General features: G+C 48.1%; 1 protein-coding gene across 2 annotated transcripts in view; it reads left to right on the top strand.

The window, feature by feature from the left end:
* The window catches only part of TNFRSF14 (tumor necrosis factor receptor superfamily member 14), a 32,172-nt gene that overhangs the window by 11,693 nt on the left and 2,022 nt on the right, over positions 1 to 18,457 (top strand). For both annotated transcript variants that reach the window (XM_015411160.1, XM_015411153.1), the window contains 6 exons: positions 3,796 to 3,898; positions 7,798 to 7,923; positions 10,972 to 11,127; positions 14,305 to 14,395; positions 15,389 to 15,588; positions 17,539 to 17,555. In XM_015411160.1, coding sequence (XP_015266646.1) covers positions 3,796 to 3,898; positions 7,798 to 7,923; positions 10,972 to 11,127; positions 14,305 to 14,395; positions 15,389 to 15,588; positions 17,539 to 17,555 — 693 coding nt within the window. The remainder of the gene's footprint in view (positions 1 to 3,795; positions 3,899 to 7,797; positions 7,924 to 10,971; positions 11,128 to 14,304; positions 14,396 to 15,388; positions 15,589 to 17,538; positions 17,556 to 18,457) is intronic.

Here is an 18,457-nt window from a genome sequence, read left to right as displayed (position 1 = left end):
CCCGATGTATGAAGAAAACACTGATCTAGGGAACCCTTTTTAAGTGCTCTGGAGAGAGAGCCTTTCAGGTCAACCTGGTGACGCTTCCAGATAACGTGGAGAGTATTTACCTCTCCTCAGAGAGAGATATGCCCGGAGTCGAGAAACACCCCAAGATCCAAAAACAGTAGACATTATTCATTGTAGGCGATTTTAGAAGTTTCCCTTTAAAATTCGTGAACGTTTTCCATTATCTAATACCTTAAGGTTCAAGTCACAGTTTTTGTTATTTCAATTTTTTTAAAAAAACATATAGCTTTCTAAAGAAACCATACTGGTGTGAGGGATTCAGTATCCTAAAGGGGAAGGGGAAGATCTATGCAGAATAATGGCTCTGCCTCATATCAAAGTGTGTGTTCAAACTCTGGATGTTTTAGTGCTGGGAAACACCCACTAACATTTTTGTGTGGGACTTTTCGTAGCACAAGATACATTGGAATTTGGCCTGGGGTAGAGCTATACTGCCAACCTAGCAGTTCGAAAGCAAGAAATGGCAAGTAGATAAATAGGGACCGCTTCGGTGGGAAGGTAACAGCGTTCCGTGCGCCTTGGTGTTTAGTCATGCCGGCCACATGACCACGGAAACGTCTTCGGACAGCGCTGGCTCTTCGGCTTTGAAACGGAGATGAGCACCACAACCCTAGAGTCGGACTCGACTGGCTTTCGAGCAAGGGGAACCTTTACCTTTTAGAGCTATACTTCATATGCAAGGCCAGACTCGGGGAGCAGCATTGGGGGCATTTGCTGGGAGAGTCCCATGTATCAACAGGGGCCCTACGGCTAACCCCAACAGCTCCTCGAACCCCACTGTGTCCCCTCTGTCTCCTACTGCTTTCTTTCTTTTCCTCTTTGAGCAGATTAGCACCTCCTCCTCTGTCTCTCCCTCTATCTGACACCATAGAAAAGGCAAAAGAGTTGGCAGTGGAAAAGTGATGGTCTCATTCAAGGAGAGGCTGGCGGAGGCCATCTTGCCCAAGCTTCCCTCCTCAAGATCTGGATTTTAAGCCTGGGAGGCAGACATTAAACTTGTGAGGAGGTGGTCTTCAGTGGTTTGCTTTCCCACCTCGAGGACCTCTGCGTGTCTGAAGCAGTCCCCTATTGTCCTTAAAGATGCCCGAAACGTCTTGGGGAACATGGCCTTAGATATACCTGAAACTTCGTGGCGAACATGTTTGCCAGGGGAACATACGACATTCCACAGCGATCCACTGTGTGCCAAGACTTGGATCTCCTCACCCTGCTGCCATCTGACTTGAGCAGCTGTCGAACAGCTTTGCAGCTGTGCGGTAACTTCGGTTGTGAAGTTTGAGTTCTTCTTTCTTGTGTCTGGTTTTGTATCCAGTAGGTGAAATGACTCTTCCCCAGGGCCACCGATGTTCAGGTTTCCATGAAAAATTGGCTCTCTGCTTGCCGTTGACGAGAAGCACAAGCTACCGCCATCTTGGGCTCAACCGCTTGCACATCATCCTGTTTAATATATAGCTAATAATATGTGGGGTGGTAGTTGTGAATTTCCTGCATTGTGTAGGGGGTTGGACTAGATGCCCCTGGAGGCCCCTTCCAACTCTATGATTCTGTGATCCTAATATATGCCATCATGTATCAACAATGCCCTTCTAGTATCTGCATTGACAAGTAATGTCAGTCCCTGCTGGAGAGAATAACTGAACAGAAGTCTTAGCAACATTCAGAAAGATGGTGGGAAGGGACATTTTAATCTTCCTCGACAGAAGATCTTTGCAGAAGATCACTGTTCTACCAAAAAAAAAATTCAAAGGGAATATACAACCAAAAAGTTTTGAATTAGAACTTATCAAGAAATGAAACAATGCCTCGCTATCCTGACTTAAACAGAGACCTGGGTTTCCTTACTCGCTATAGTTCCTAATAGCTCAAAAGGACCTACTTGTTAGAATTTTAATTGGCTCTTTTAATTGGCTCTTCTTAACAGGTTGTAACACGCTATAACCTTTTACTGATGTCAGTTAATTTTCTTATGTGTCAAACTGCTTCTTCCATGAGTAATTGCTGTTCATCCTATTTAATTACACTTTTGATGATCTGTACCTCATGGGAAAGAGACTGGAACCTCTGATCTCTCTCGTCATCTATGATGTCTAGCAACCTAATCTGTCCCAGTCCCTTTCATAGAGAATCACACCTGAAAGATTTATGACGGGATTCACACCAAACCTCTCTCTGCCCTCTACTCCTTCCTTTCCCCTTCGGTCATTTAATTTTCCCTGCAAAAATACAGAGTATGATTTCCTCATCATAGCATCTGAAGAAGTGAGCTCTGACTCATGAAAGTTCATGTTGGAACAAATTATGTTAGTCTGGAAGGTGCCACCAGACTCGTGTTTGATTTAGCAGAATATGAAACAAAGTGGCAAGTGGTTGAGCATCCTCAGTTCTCCTCCAATGCCTCTTGAGTTTGCCACTCCTACCTAGGTCCTGATGCAACCACCTCTTCTCTTCTCTATCAAACCCTAACTCCATACCCTCCTCTCTCCGGAATCGTTTGTCTTTAACCACTTAGTCTTCACACCAATGCTCCCTCTAAGCTGTGGAGTCTTGTGAGCAAAAATTCTACTTTGTGAGCTACTCTTAGCTCAGGAAGGTTGGCTCCAGAGCAAACTAATTTATGCAGTCGGCAAATCACCTGCTCACAACTTTAATGGTGGTAGCTCAGAAAATAGATTTTTTGCTCACAGGACTCCACAGCTTAGAGGGAGCATTGCTCTGGAGCCATATCCTTCCTGAGCTAAGACATAAATGTATGAGCTGAAGGCTAAAAAACTGTGAGCTAGCTCACACTAACTCATTTTTATCTCATCTCAGGAAGGGATGGCCCCAGAGCCAACTAATTGATGCAGTAGCCCAATGGCTCGCTCACAACTTTAATGCCAGTAGCTCACAAAGTAGAATTTTTGCTCACAAGACTCCACAGCTTCGAGGGAACATTGGTCAGGACCAGTGTTCGCTCTAAACTACGGAGTCTTGTGAGCAGAAATTCTACTTTGTGAGCTACCGGCATTAAAGTTGTGAGGGAGCGATTCGGCTGCTGCCTCAATTAGTTTGCTTTGGAGCCCTCCTTCCTGAGCTGAGACAAAAATGTGTGAGCCGGGGGCTAAGAAACTGTGAGCTAGCTCACACGCACTCAGCCTAGAGGGAGCACTGGGACTCGTTTCTTTTAAAACATCAGTTTTCGATGAAAGAATTCATAATGTAGTTCTCAAACTGAAAACTGCTACAATATCAAGAAGGGGCAGACCAGTCTGCCAATGTGTCGTAGTGCTTCGAATGCTGAACAAGGACCGGAGAGACCGAAGTTCGAACTCTCATTCAACCACGAAGTTCGCTTGATGGCCTTGAATCAGTCACTCTCTCGTTGTCTAACCTACCTTGCAGGGTTCTTGTGAGAACAAAAGAGAGGAGGGGAGGGCCCCGTACAAGCCTGAGAAGAATCACAGGATAAAAACAATGGATAGTGGGATGTGTGGATATTTATGTCCTGTCCCGGGAGAGCTAGCTGAAAAGGGAAGTTCTTTTCATCCCGCGGAAGGGGAAGGAGGCCAAGTAGATTTCCCAGGGGCAGATGTGTCAGGGCTGAAAAGACCAGAGATCCTTCGGATGTCAATTTATGTCCTCCTTCCTCTCTTTGGGATAAGATGAGTCCGCCAAGAATGACTGCAGAGAAACACTGAGCTGGGTATGGCTCCGACAACGTCTCTTTCCTCTCTTCTCTTTCGGCAGATTTTGACTAGCATACTCGTCGCAGTCCATCTGCTCTGCTCGGAAGCGTGCATCGATGGGGAGTATGAAATTAACGGGGAGTGTTGTCCAATGTGTGGTCCAGGTACGTCAGCATGGCTGTCCCTCTTTCTCTGGAACCTTATGCACTTTTATCCATTTGGTATCGCTTTCCTGGCCCCGACTGCAGAATTCTGGGAATTGTACTTGTCGAGATGTCGAGAGTTCTCTTGGGTTCCCTCCTTCCCTTCCCTGGGAAAACGGAACGGCTATTAAAGCCGATTTGAGTCTGCCATGTCGATATGCTGCAGGTATCCCCATCTTTGTTGTTTATCGGGTGCTTCGTGTTCGGGACACACAACAAAATGTTTATTATTTGTCTACGTATATAAGATTTATTCACTGCCTCTTTAGAGCCCTGCTCGAGGCAGTTTATGGTGTTGTGAATTGTTGCTCGTTTTTATTAAAGGGGCAATTCCTTGAACACTACGACGGTCACTATCAGCCTAAATTTTAGCCTAATGCTAAGTTTCTCCCTTTTTTTGTCTATAGTGCTTTTTTGTCATTGCGGAATCAGGCCGGGGGGGGGGGCGGTGGGAGATAAACAACTCATTTTTCAAGTCTTTCCACTCCTCCAACAACTGTGTTACGGGTACATTGCCCGATAGCCTTTCACGTCTCAGGATTAGGCCCTGGAGACTGGGGTGACAGCAGGAGTTAAGCGACTTGCTCTTAGCCTCGTCCCTTCCTGAACAATGGGGGAAATTGCCTCACAGCACTGGAAAACACAGGATCAAGTCTCCAGGAGTCCCCCCCCCCATTGCTCCCCCCAGGCTCAATCTTGGTCTTTGGCAGGTTGTGGGGCAAATTCTTGATAGCACTTTGGTCAGGAGTGAACACGCATGATGCTGTCCTAAACCGAATCAGCCCATTGATCCATCACAGTCACTCTTGTCTGTACAGACTAACAGGGGCTCTCCAGGGTGTCTGGCAGAGGTCTTTCACATCCCCTACTGCCTGGTCCTTTTAACTGGTCCAATGCCAGGGATTGAACCTGGGACCCACAAGGTCAGTAGTGTCTATTCAGATGGGCAGCGATCCTGATTTCCAGTAGAGGCCTTTCATATCACCAACTACCTTACCTTTTTAACTGGAGATGCCGGGGATTGAACCTGGGACCTTCTGCATGCCAAACAGATGCCCTACCACTGAGCCACAGCCCCCTCCATAGCTCTCCAGAGTCTCAGGTTGAGGTTTTTCATATCACCTGCTGCCTGGTCCTTTTAACTGGAGATGCTGGGGATTGAACCTGGGACTTTCTGCATGCCAAACAGATGCTCTACCACTGAGCCACAGCCCCCTCCATAGCTCCCCAGAGTCTCAGGCTGAGGTCTTTCATAGCACCTGCTGCCTGGTCCTTTTAACTGGAGATGCCGGGGATTGAACCTGGGACCTTCTGCATGCCAAACAGATGCTCTACCACTGAGCCACAGCTCCTTCCCCTCCTGGTTGGAGGCAGCGGGGGAGGTAAGCAAGTTGTTCCTCACCCCTCCCCAACAATAGCTCTATGAGACCTCCCACCTCTTTAATAATCTGTTTGGAAAGGAAACCACTGGCAAGCCATTTGCATCCAAGATCTAGTTATTTGTTCCTCTTTCTTTAGAAATGATGGTGGTGAGCCAGTTTTCTGTGTACTTGAGAGCCCCCCCCCCACACACACACACTCGTGGTATGTGGAAAAGCCCTCTTCTTCATTGGCAACTTTATCATCCTGCTTTAATTAGCACGGGAGCACTAAATTTACTATCAAACGGGACAACAGTAAAAAAAAAACCACAAGCCATAGCATTGGGTGGGGCGATAGGAACCTGAGCCCTGACTATCACTCTGGGTGTCATCTTTGGATCATGGGCTCAGCTCAGAATGGGCTTGGTACTCGCTCGGAGAACTAGCCAGAAATAGTTCACTTTGGATGATTTGGAGGAGAGACATGTGCGGACTGTCTAGGGTCCAGCTGTTCCACTCCCCTTTCTCCCCTTTAATCTCCCGGACTTTGACCTCGCAAGGAAAATACGTCTGTACAATTCCACTTTACATACGAACACACGAAGCTGCTTTATACTGAGTCAGACCTGTGGTCTATAAAGATCATTATTATCCACTCAGACTGGCAGGGTCTCTCCAGGATCTCAGGCAGAGGCCTTTCACATCACCAACAACCTCATCCTTACTGGATATGCCGGGGATTGAACCTGGGACCTTCTGCATGTCGAGCAGATGTTCTGTCCCTGAGCCATGGCCATTGTTCCCTCTAAGCTGAGTTAGTGTGAGCTAGCTCACAGTTTTTTAGCCTCCAGCTCACACATTTTTGTCTTAGCTCAGGAAGGATGGCTCCAGAGCAAAGTAACTGATGCAGTAGCCAAATTGCTTGCTCACAACTTTAATGCCAGTAGCTCACAGAGTAGAATTTTTGCTCACAAGACTCCACAGCTTAGAGGGAACATTGGCCATGGCTGCCTTGCATGCTGAAAAATGATTCCACCAACTCTCCGCAATGGCTGCTTTTCTCTCTGCCTCCGGCTTCAGTTTGGTGTAGTGGTTAAGTGTGTGGGTTTGATTCCCCACTCCTCCACTTGCACCTGCTGGATGACCTTGGGCAAGCCATAGTTCTGTCAGAGCTGTTCTTAAAAAAGAGCAGTTTCTGTCAGAGCTCTCTCAGCCCCATCTACCTCACAGGGTGTCCGTTGTGGGGAGGGGAAGGGAAAGGAGTTTGTAAGCCGCTCCGAGACTCCTTCGGGTAGTGAAGGGCGGGGTGTAAATCCAATCTCTTCTTCTTCAGCCTAAAATGCTGGCCTGCTTTTTGACCCAGATAACCTATCTGCACTCTTCCTCCAGCTAGAGAGGGAAACTCACCTCTCCCAACCCGGATTGGCACTTGGCCAAAACCATTTCCTGACACTTGAGGCCCATCAGAGGAGGCTGCAATCCGGGCCGGCTCGCTCACTAGGCGAACTAGGTGTTCGCCTAGAGCGCCCCAGCCCTTAGGGGCGCCAAACTGCACTGACCCCCCACCAAAAGCGCCCCTGCTGGCTCTGACGGGGGCGAACGGGGGGCACGGAGGGCGCCAGAAGGGAGCCTCGCCTAGAGCCTCAACCAGGGCCAAAGCCTTTTCTGCCTCGGCCCCAACCTGGTGGAACAAGCTCCCCCCCTGAGATTGGGGCCCTGCGGGATCTGTTACAGTTCTGCAGGGCCCGCAAAATGGAGCTGTTCCGCCAGGTCTTCGGTTGAGGTGGCAGGCGTCCAGTCCCTTCCGACCTCCCCTGCACACAGTCCTTGTCGCTGTGTTTTGCCCACACTGACCCTGCTTAGGAGACCACCAACGGCAGGAGGCATTTGAATTTTTCGTCTTGTTGCCCTTGCTACTATTATTTGTTCATTTTAAACTTGTCTTAGTTTTATCTTTAAATGCCTTTATGGTGGTTAATCTATATATTGCTACCCACCCTGAGCCCGCTTGCGGGACAGGGCGGGATATAAATCAAATAAATACTACTAGAAGAAGAGATTGGCCTTCACTACCCAAAGGAGTCTTGGAGTGGCTTACAATCCCTTTCCTTTCCCTTCTGCACAACAGACACCCTGTGAGGTAGGTGGGGCTGAGAGAGCTCTGGGAGAACTGCCTTTGAGAGAACAGCTCTAAGAGAACTTGTGACTGGCCCAAGGTCACACCAGCAGCTGCATGTGGAGGAGTGGGGAATCAAATCCGGTTCTCCCAGATTAGAGTCGGCGCTCTTAACCACTACTCCAAACCACCACCACCACTACTACTACTACTACTACTACTACTACTACTACTACTACTACTACTATTAATACTAATAATATAGGCACATAACCCTTTGTCCTGAGAGATAGACTGAGCCAGAGTGACTGGAGGTCACAAAACCCTTTGCACATCCCGAACTCCTTAAGGTATGTTAAACGCTCCATCTGAATCTCTTGCAGGATACAGAGTTTTCAAATCCTGCACCTCTATTTCCAGTACAAGCTGCCTTCCTTGTATAGAAGGGACATATATGGACCACCCACATGGCCTGACCAGTTGCTTTCCATGTCGGAACTGTGATTCAGGTAAATACTAACGGAAGGTAAGGGCGGTATGTGTCCCCAGTTGGAACTTCTGTGTCTTCTGGTGGGTAAACAGATAAAGAACATAGTGCAGGTGCCAACGATTCACCATTTTACCGGGAGGAAAGGCACTTTTTAGGCTGTTCCAGTCTTTCAAGCTTGGGGTTAGCAACCAAGGCTTATTCTTCTTCTGTACTCCTAAGAGTCTTAAGCGGTAACCTCCAATTGGGATTTCCAAGAAGAAGGTGCACTGTTCATAGCCAACCGTTCATCTCAAAAATCTGTGGATCCTGTAGGACAGCCCCATAGCCAGAAATGTTGAGTTGGTGGAGCATGGGGGAATTTTGTGGGGCAGCAGGGGAGGGGGAGGAGGGAGGGGGGAGGAAGAGGGGCTTGGAGTTCAGGGAAGGCATGCGGCTGCCCCTCTTCTGCCCTCCCTGCAAGATTTAAAGAGCCCTCCAGCTGATTGGCAGACCACATGCTCCCGCCGATCAGCTGGAGGGCCCTTTTAATGTCACAGGAAGGGAGGGAGGGGGGAGGGGCAGCAGCTGTTATCAATCCAGGATGGGATTTAAACTGCATGTTAAACCTAAGAATTCTGAAAAGTGCTCTAGACTAGTGCAGTCCGGGATCCTGAGATACAGTTTTATTTCCTCCTTTCTCTAAAGAACTCAGGGAGGTATATGTGGTTCCATGTGCCCTTTCCATTTTATCCTTACAACTCTATGAGATTGATTTTATCCTTACAACAACTCTGCGAGATCGATTAGGCTGAGACAGAGGGCCAAACTAGATGATTCAGCACACCTGTGGATACCTGGCCACTGGGGGGCTCCTTTTAGCTTTGCCAGGGAGACCGATTCTGGTTGGGATCACTGCGGCCTGAGGGAAGATGGGCTCCTGCCTTCCCCCATACTATTTTTCCGATCCAAAATGGCACCAGGGGCTCTTGAGAGCCAGTTTGGTGTAGTGGTTAAGTGAACGGACTCTAATCTGGGAGAACCGGGTTTGATTCCCCACTTCTCCGCTCGCAGCTGCTGGATGACCATATTTAAAGAGCCCTCCAGCCGATTGGCAGACCACATACTCCCGCCGATCAGCTGGAGGGCCCTTTTAATGTCACAGGAAGGGGGGAGGGGCAGCAGCTGTTGTGGGGGCATTGCCTCTCATTTGAGGGTGCAGAGCCCCGAAATGCCCCACTGCAGCGATGGACCTGCTGTATGATATCGGCAGACTTTCAGATTTTGTAAAAGCTACCAATATTGTGAATTATCAATCCAGGCTGGGATTTAAACTGCATGTTAAACCTAAGAATTCTGAAAAGTGCTCTAGACTAGTGCAGTCCGGTATCCTGAGATACAGTTTTATTTCCTCCTTTCTCTAAAGAACTCAGGGAGGTATATGTGGTTCCATGTGCCCTTTCCATTTTATCCTTACAACTCTATGAGATTGATTTTATCCTTACAACAACTCTGCGAGATCGATTAGGCTGAGACAGAGGGCCAAACTAGATGATTCAGCACACCTGTGGATACCTGGCCACTGGGGGGCTCCTTTTAGCTTTGCCAGGGAGACCGATTCTGGTTGGGATCACTGCGGCCTGAGGGAAGATGGGCTCCTGCCTTCCCCCATACTATTTTTCCGATCCAAAATGGCACCAGGGGCTCTTGAGAGCCAGTTTGGTGTAGTGGTTAAGTGCGCGGACTCTAATCTTGGAGGACCGGGTTTGATTCCCCACTTCTCCACTTGCATCTGGCTGGATGGCCTTGGGCAAGCCGTAGCTCTGACAAGAGCTGTTCTTGAAAAAGAGCAGTTTCTGTCAGAGCTCTCTCAGCCCCACCTACCTCACAGGGTGTCTGTTGTGGGGAGGGGAAGGGAAAGGAGTTTGTAAACCGCTCTGAGACTCCTTTGGGTAGTGAAGGGCAGGGTATACATCCAATCTCCTCTTCTTCTTCTTCTTGATCCAAAATGGCACCAGGGGAGGGCATCTAGTGTCCTGGCCCCACTGGTGGACCTCCTGATGGCACCTGGTATTTTTGGCCACTGTGTGACAGAGTGTTGGACTGGATGGGCCATTAGCCTGATCCAACACTGGCTTCTCTTATGTTCTTATGTTCTTATATTCTTGTACATCCATTCATACAAAATGGTGAGTTGTCCCCAGAGGTCCTATCAACCATTTGCCAGGGTGGCTGAGGTGGATGAAAACCATTCAGAAGCATCCTTGAAACATTCGATGGATGAACACACAGCACAAAGATGTTGGGCCAACTCTTGCACTTACAACCTATGCAGAAAGAAGGTCACCAGTGTCATGAACCTGTCCCCCAGAAATAGAAACCTAATCAATCAAGTCAGAAAGACAATGTTTGGATGCAGTTTTCTAATCTGGGTGGGATCCAGTTGGTCCAACTGCTACTAGCACATTAACAAAGGGGGTACCAGGAGCAATGGTCTGACACAGACAACTTTAAAGACTAACAGAATTTGTGGCAGGGCATGAGCTTCTTCGGAGCTGCGGTGGCTCAAGTGGTTAAGATGCTGAACTGCAGGCTGTGGAAGGTCGGTAGTTCAGCAGTTCAAGACCCGAGTGTGCCGCATGACGGAGTGAGCTCCCGTCTCTAGTTCCAGCTCCTGCCAACCTAGCAGTTCGAAAGAAAGAAATTGCAAGTAGATAAATAGGTACCACTTCGGTGGGAAGGTCACAGTGTTCCGTGCGCCTTGGTGTTCAGTCATGCCGGCCACATGACCATGGAAACGTCTTCGGACAGCGCTGTCTCTTTGGCTTTGAAACGGAGATGAGCACCGCAACCCTAGAGTCGGACTCGACTGGCTTTCGAGCAAGGGAAAACCTTTACCTTTATGAGCTTCTTCAGATCTGAAGAAGTGAGCCGTGACTCACGAACGCACCTCCCCTGCCACAAATTTTGTTAGTTGTTAAGGTGCTACCGGACTCTTGCTCTTTTCCACTGCTACAGACAGACTAACAGGGCTACCATCTTCAACAGACAACTTTGTAGATATTGATAGGCTTCTAATTGTGCCTTCCAGGATCCAACCTGACGATTAAAGAAAGATGCACTTATACACAGAATGCGGTGTGTTCCTGTGCTTCAGGTTACTACTGCACACACTTTACTGGTGAAGACTGTGACTCGTGTCAAAAACACACTGTCGCCCAACCAGGTTATATGGTGACGCAGGCTGGTAAGACTCACATAATTATGACCTCTGTATCACAGGGCTTCTCTGCATTCACATTTTCCTTGCATGTAAGTTCCCATCTCTTTGTGTGTCCCCCTTTCCGCATGTGTTTTGCTCCCTCTAAGGAGCTGCGGTGGCTCAAGTGGTTAAGACACTGAACTGCAGGCTGTGGAAAGTCAGTAGTTCAGCAGTTCGAGACCCGGGTGCCGCATGATGGAGTGAGCTCCCATCTCTAGTTCCAGCTCCTGCCAACCTAGCAGTTCGAAAGCAAGAAATTGCAAGTAGATAAATAGGGACAACTTGGGTGGGAAGGTAACAGCGTTCAGTGCGTCTTGGTGTTTAGTCATGCCGGCCACATGACCACGGAAACGTCTTCGGACAGCGCTGGCTCTTCGGCTTTGAAACGGAGATGAGCACAGCAACCCTAGAGTCGGATTCGACTGGCTTTCGAGCAAAGGAACCTTTACCTTTATCTTTGCTCCCTCTAGTGGTTGATTTGATATTGTATTGGTTTATGTTTGGCACCTCTCCATGCAGATTTAAACGGCAGATTTTTGTGCTGGATGATGCAATATTGAATCGACCACTAGAGAGAGAGGAACGCCCTGAAGAAACAGGAACTTACAAGTGAGGAAAAATGTGGAAAAACCCATAATAGTGTGGATGCTTCCTTGGGAAAATTCTCTTTTCTCTATGGGAGATCTTGAATTTCTCATACTTGTTACAACCAGAAAATCCCCCTTTTGATATCTGTCTATCTGTCTGTCTGTCTATCTAGTGCACTTCTATCTTATCCTTCCTTTGAAGGGCTCAGATAGCTTGCATGGGTTCCCCTTCCAGTGTCCCCTCTAAGCTGAGTTAGTGTGAGCTAGCTCACAGTTTTTTAGCCTCCGGCTCACAGATTTTTGCCTTCGCTCAGGAAAGATGGCTCCAGAGCAAACTAATTTATGCAGTTAGCCAAATCTGCGCTCACAACTTAATGCCAGGAGCTCACAAAGTAGAATTTTTGCTCACAAGACTCCACAGCTTAGAGGGAGCATTGCTGGCAATGTCGCTGTGGGAGGGGGGATTTCCTCCTGCCAGCCAATGGTTGGCAACGGGCCGGAGCCTGCAAAACCAGGGGATCCCCGGCCCCCAACTGGGGGATGGCAACGCTACTCCCTGTTCCCAGCACTCTTCTGAAGCATCTCCTGCTCCAGTGAGGTGGAGGGAAACCAGGATTAGCTCTTGGCTTTGGAGAAGAGATACTTGTCAGCAAGCTGCCAATTTTCTTTTCTTTTGTGTTCCTATGTGTGCGCTTGCGTGCTTTCGCTTTCTTATGTAAACGTGTTGACGCGCTTAATTGCTTAGCTACTGGAACGCGTATCTCTCAAGGCCACAGGTGGTTGCCGTTTGGATAGTTGCTTGGGTGATCTCACAATGTACCGTGGGAAGGATATTGTTTATGCTATCTAGAAGCGTTTTGCTCCGAAGCCCGATGGCGCGCGGGGGAAGTCCCGCAATTGGGCCTCAGCTGTTTGCACCCCCCTCATTCCTAACAGTGATCCTGTCCATGTACCTATAGCTTCAAATAAAAGTAAAACCTTTTCTACAAGTGTGTACTTCATTGATGCTGTGGGGAACCTGACAATACTTTGGTGAAGAAGCAAATGGGCACCAAGAAACCCACTGGCAGCTGGGCCTGTGGTTCCTGTGGGTTCCACATTGGGGATCACTGGTCCATCGTGCTAGGGTGCCTGTCAGGGCCCACCTGTTTCCCAGCAGGCGATCTGAGTTTACCCCAACCTGGAATCCCCCTTGCCCTGAGTTCTGGTCCCTCCCAATAAATAGCTTTAATGCCATTGCCAGCAGCTCACAAAGCAGCGTTTCTGCTCACAAGACTCCACAGCTTAGAGGGAGCTTTGCCCCCTTCCCCATTGTATTCTCACACCAACACTGTGAGGTAGGTCAGAGTTAAGGGAGCCTCATTCCTTAGCACAGAGAGAGCAACAGTGCCAAATTCACCCCAGCAAATTATATGTCAGGGAATCAGGGGTGGTGGTTGAACCTCAAACTCCCAAACCTTAGTCTGACACACTTAACTGCTGTACCACACTAGTGTGGTGTGCATCTCTTACATGAATCAGACTTGTGATTCTCTGTTTTCATGTCATTTCCCCTTCTCATCCATTTCCCCTCCATAATATTCCATTTGCTATTTGTAAATCAGTGAATTTCTATTATGCATCTATGATGGGCTCTGCTATCAGGCCACAGTGTTGCATCCAAAAGCAGGCGATCTGAGTTTACCCCAACCTGGAATCCCCCTTGCCCTGAGTTCTGGTCCCTCCCAATAAATAGCTTTAATGCCATTGCCAGCAGCTCACAAAGCAGCGTTTCTGCTCACAAGACTCCACAGCTTAGAGGGAGCTTTGCCCCCTTCCCCATTGTATTCTCACACCAACACTGTGAGGTAGGTCAGAGTTAAGGGAGCCTCATTCCTTAGCACAGAGAGAGCAACAGTGCCAAATTCACCCCAGCAAATTATATGTCGGGGGTGGTGGTTGAACCTCAAACTCCCAAACCTTAGTCTGACACACTTAACTGCTGTACCACACTAGTGTGGTGTGCATCTCTTACATGAATCAGACTTGTGATTCTCTGTTTTCATGTCATTTCCCCTTCTCATCCATTTCCCCTCCATAATATTCCATTTGCTATTTGTAAATCAGTGAATTTCTATTATGCATCTATGATGGGCTCTGCTATCAGGCCACAGTGTTGCATCCAAATTACGTTAATATAATGTATATAATTTATTTTGATATCAGCGTATTATTTATTATTGTTTTCTAGACTGGGGCTCCCTGGCCTTTTTGAGCCTGTGGGCCCCTTTGGAATTTTGATACGGTGTGATGGGCACAGACACAAAATGGCTGTCGCTGGAGGCAGGGCCGCACAGAAAATGGTTGCCGCCGTGAAGACCGTTGTGCTGGGGCAGCACTGCTCCCGAAGCTATCTCCAGTGCCCAATCAGAAGACATGCTTGGCAAAAGCTCTACTTGGTCCCGCCCACTTTCTAAAACAACACTTAGTGCCCTCCAGAAAAAGAGTTGGCTGGTGCCACGTTGCCCACAAGCACCACATTGGAGACCTCGTTCTAGACAGAGTCACATGTCTTGACTTTCTTCTCCTGTTATAGGCACCGAAACCACCGATACCCAGTATGTGCCTTGCCCGCCTGGCACCTTTTCAACGGAAGCGATGTCCTTCTCTTGCAAACCATGGACCAAGTAAGCTGCTTTTATCACGGCTTCCGTCAGGGCTGCTCGCTGATCACGTTAACTTCTATGTCGCCCATTTCACATCCACGTTGTTACTGATGACAAAATGTAGAGAAGTCCCAGAACTGAGCTCAGCTATGACGGCCAAATTTCTTTCCGTTGAGGCTTCCATATTGGGAATAAAATGACTAGAATATGCCAGGAGAGAACTCCCAGTAAAACCGAATGAGCTGGGATGGATCTAGTATTATCTTCATCACAGCTAGAACGTTTAGTAGGGCCATCATTTGATTGAAGCACTTAATTGATGAATCACATGATTAAACATATGAATTTTGGTCGACTGATCAGATCTGTATATCTTTGCATATTAAAAAAACCACAATCTTTATGGTGAAAAAAGAGCAATATCTTTTTGTGTTTAGATGATGGATGCCCCAGATATTGTCTCAGAAGAGGCATTTCCTCTTGTTCAAGAGAGAATGCCTCTTCTTAGAAGGTATCTACTAACGGTGGGTTTAATTTGCATACATTACAATATAAATGAAACTATCTGTTTTTGGGGGAAAGCATTCTCTCTTAGTTGATAAATGCATTTGTCACAGCTGGCACCTGCTCAGAAGAGGTATTCCTTACTGTGTGTGAGACAAGGGAATGCCTCTTCCAGTAAGAGGCATGCTGCTCCTGGAATTGTAGACTTTTCATGAGCAATAACATTTTTAAAACATCTGCTGCCCAGTTGATTGACGGCATGTTTCTTATCATTCAGCATAGTTTCAGCCAGTCTCACTGAACAATACAGATCCCCGGTTGACAGTGTTAGCGTGCCATTTTTTTCCGTCAATACCATTTTGGCCGGCCAGAGGTGAATTTTGAACCAGGGGCTTATTCACTGTTCCATTGGATAGCTGATACCCTACAGCAGTCCATAAGGGACTCTGGACACATAGGACAAACACAATCCTGCTTGGAATTCATGGTTTCTTTTCGTCTGCCTTTCAGCTGCAGCGAATCAGGCCGCACGGAAGAAAAAGCTGGAACAACAACTTCCGATGCAGTTTGCAAAAAAACACTTATATATGGTGACAAAAACTTCCACAGTCACATAATAGCATTTATAATCCCTTGTCTCTTCGTTCTATTGCTTGCTGCCGCATTAATTTATTTCTTCTGGAGAAGAAAGAGGAAGTCTGAAATAATAGGTGAGTGGGCAAACGACCAGTCTCTGCCTTTTGAGACACACTCTGCAGTGTAGGTTTTCCGACAAAGAGGAAAGAAACACCTTATTCCAATTTCACCCTCTCTTGGATGTACGAACACTGAGGTTTATTTGATTTTGTCAGAGTTAAGGGAGTCTCATTCCTCAGCACAGAGATCCCAGATTTCATCAATGTCTGTTAGCATTTGGCGGGCAGTAGAAGTAAAACCAACCTGTATATTTCAGCATTTGGAGGGCAGTAGAAGTAAAACCAACCTGTATATCTATTTCCCAACTACCTGCGGATAGCTAAATCTGCAAATTGGGGCCACACTAAGATTTTTCTGCAAACTTGGGTGACCCCTTAAATATGCAGAAAAAAACTGAAATCTAAAAAAAAAATACATGGGGGTTAAATCCCCCCCAAAGTAAAACAGTGTTCTCTGTGCACACACAAATGCTGTTTGCTACATACCTTCTAGGGCTGCGGTGACTCAGAGGTTAAGATGCTGAGTTAGAGACCGGAAGGTCGGTAGCTCGGCAGTTCGAGACCTGAGTGCCGCATGATGGAGTGAGCTCCCATTTCCGGCCCCAGCTCCTGCCAACCTAGCAGTTCAAAAGCAAGAAATTGCAAGTAGATAAATAGGGACCAGTTTGGTGGGAAGGTAACAGAGTTCCGCGTGCCTTGGTGTCTAGTCATGCCGGCCACATGACCTCAGAAAGGTCTTTGGACAGTGCTGGCTCTTCGGCTTTGAAACAGAGATGAGCACCACATCCCTAGAGTTGGATTCGACTGGTTTTCGAGCAAGGGGAACCTTTAGCTTTACACACCTCCTGCGTGGCGAAGCATCCCAGGGACTGTGGCAGGTCCAGCAGAGGCAGCAGCAAAGTCCCAGAGGCAGCTGGAGGAGAGGTCGGGGGCCACGCTGGGGCCAGCGTTGGCAAAGAAGCAGCCTGGGGGCTGCACTGGCCCTGGTCTTTGCGGCCGTGACACAACCCGGGAGTCGCATTGTGCTCAATGCGAGCCGCAGCACAGCCCCTGAGCAATGTTCCCTCTATGCTGTGGAGTCTGGTGAGCAAAAATTCTACTTTGTGAGCTCCTGGCATTAAAGTTGTGAGCGAGAGATTTGGCTACTACATAAATTAGTTTGCTCTGGAGCCCTCCTTCCTGAGCGAAGACAAAAATCTGTGAGCTGGAGGCTAAAAAACTGTGAGCTAGCTCACACTAACTCAGCTTAGAGGGAACACTGCCCCTGAGTCATGCTGGGCCTGGCAAGAAAGTGGGGGAAGGGAATCCCCCCACCCAGTGTCACTGACCCACATTGGACAACCACTATATTTCGTGGTTAAAACCAGAATCCATATTTCTACAGCAAGGAATTGCAACTCGAGGGCCTTTCCTGTTGGTCAGGTCTCCTTCAGCGTAGTCAGAGGGCCCGAATGCAAACGTGGCTTTTGTAAATACCTGGGAGCCGTGACAGTTAAAGCAGAGTTGAATTAAAAGTGCTACCAAATCCCACAATTCTGTTGTTTGTTTCATCTTGAGAGCCAGTTTGGTGCAGTGGTTTGGAGCATGGACTCTAATCTGGGAGAACGGGGTTTGGTCCCCCACTCCTCCACATGCAGCCAGCTGGGTGACCTTGGGTCAGTCGTAGTTCTCTCAGAGCTGTTCTCTCAAGAGCAGTCCTCGAAAGAGCTCTCTCAGCCCCACTTCCCTCACAGGATGTTCGTTGTGGGGAGGGGAAAGGAAAGGAGATTGTAAGCTGCTCTGAGACTTCGGGTAGTGTAGGGTGGGGTTTCATAATACAACGGAGGGAAAAGCCAACGCAGAATCACCCGTTGTCCTCGAATATAGAGCTTCGATACCAAATGCAGACTCAGTGGCACATAAACGTCAATGAGAACTTCATTGTGTTGTTTTTTCAGAAAGCTCTTTCTTTTTCTTTTTCTGCAGCTGCTGCTAAGCAAGAGGTGAGTGTCTGCGATGAGCTGTTTGTTTTTATCCCCTCTTCCCATTTCATCCTCTCTTTCTGTCACCTGTCTAGTGCACCTGTGTGGCAGACGTTCGGTAGAATGTGTGGTTAGTGTGACTCCTGCGACTATGCACTCACTCTCCTTCTTTATGGGCTGTGTGGTTCTGTGAGGGGGGCTTGGGATCTCTAATGGAGAATTCACAGCCATCACCAAAGTAAAATTTCTACAACTCCGTGATGGAAACCAATATATTTATATTGATAGTATAAATTGGAGTCTCCAACCTTTTTGAGCCAGTGGGCACTTTTGGAATTGTGACACAGGATAGTGGGCGTAGCCACAAAATGGCTGCCTCGGGAGGTGGATCCAGCTACAAAATGATTGCCCCAGTTTACTTTCAGCCACACAGCGAAGATCCTTGTGATTTGATGACAGCTGCTGCCAAAGCAACGGTTTCAAAAATCTGCACAGCCAATAGGGCTGCCAGGTCCCCGAGGGGGGGGGCAGGGGTTTGCCTGCTCAAAGGGCCCCCCTGACCCGCCAGCCCAGATCCAGCCAGTGGGGGGAACCCCACCCCCAAAGTGCCCAGATCAGGCCGACATGCCCGGAGTGATGACGTCACCCGGAGGTGACATCATTGAGCTGGCCACGTCGCCGGGGAGACTCTCTAGCATTTGGCCTGAGAACTCTATGGTATCATAGAGTTCTCAAGTCAAATGCTAGAGCGTACACTGGCAACGTGCCTAGTGCGATGATGTCACTTCCGGGTGATGTCATCATGGGGCATGCGCAGGGACATTCTCCCCCCGCCAAAACAGGTAAGAGACCTGGCAACCCTAACAGCCAATCAAAAGCATTCTCGGGCAAAAGCCCACTTTCTAAAAGCACTTGGTGGGCTC

This window comes from Gekko japonicus, unplaced genomic scaffold (genome assembly GCF_001447785.1).
Source record: "Gekko japonicus isolate JY-2015 unplaced genomic scaffold, Gekko_japonicus_V1.1 scaffold411, whole genome shotgun sequence".
Classification (NCBI taxonomy): Eukaryota; Metazoa; Chordata; class Lepidosauria; order Squamata; family Gekkonidae; genus Gekko; species Gekko japonicus.
Note: the sequence above shows the minus strand (reverse complement) of the source record. Positions and strands in the feature narration are given on the sequence as shown.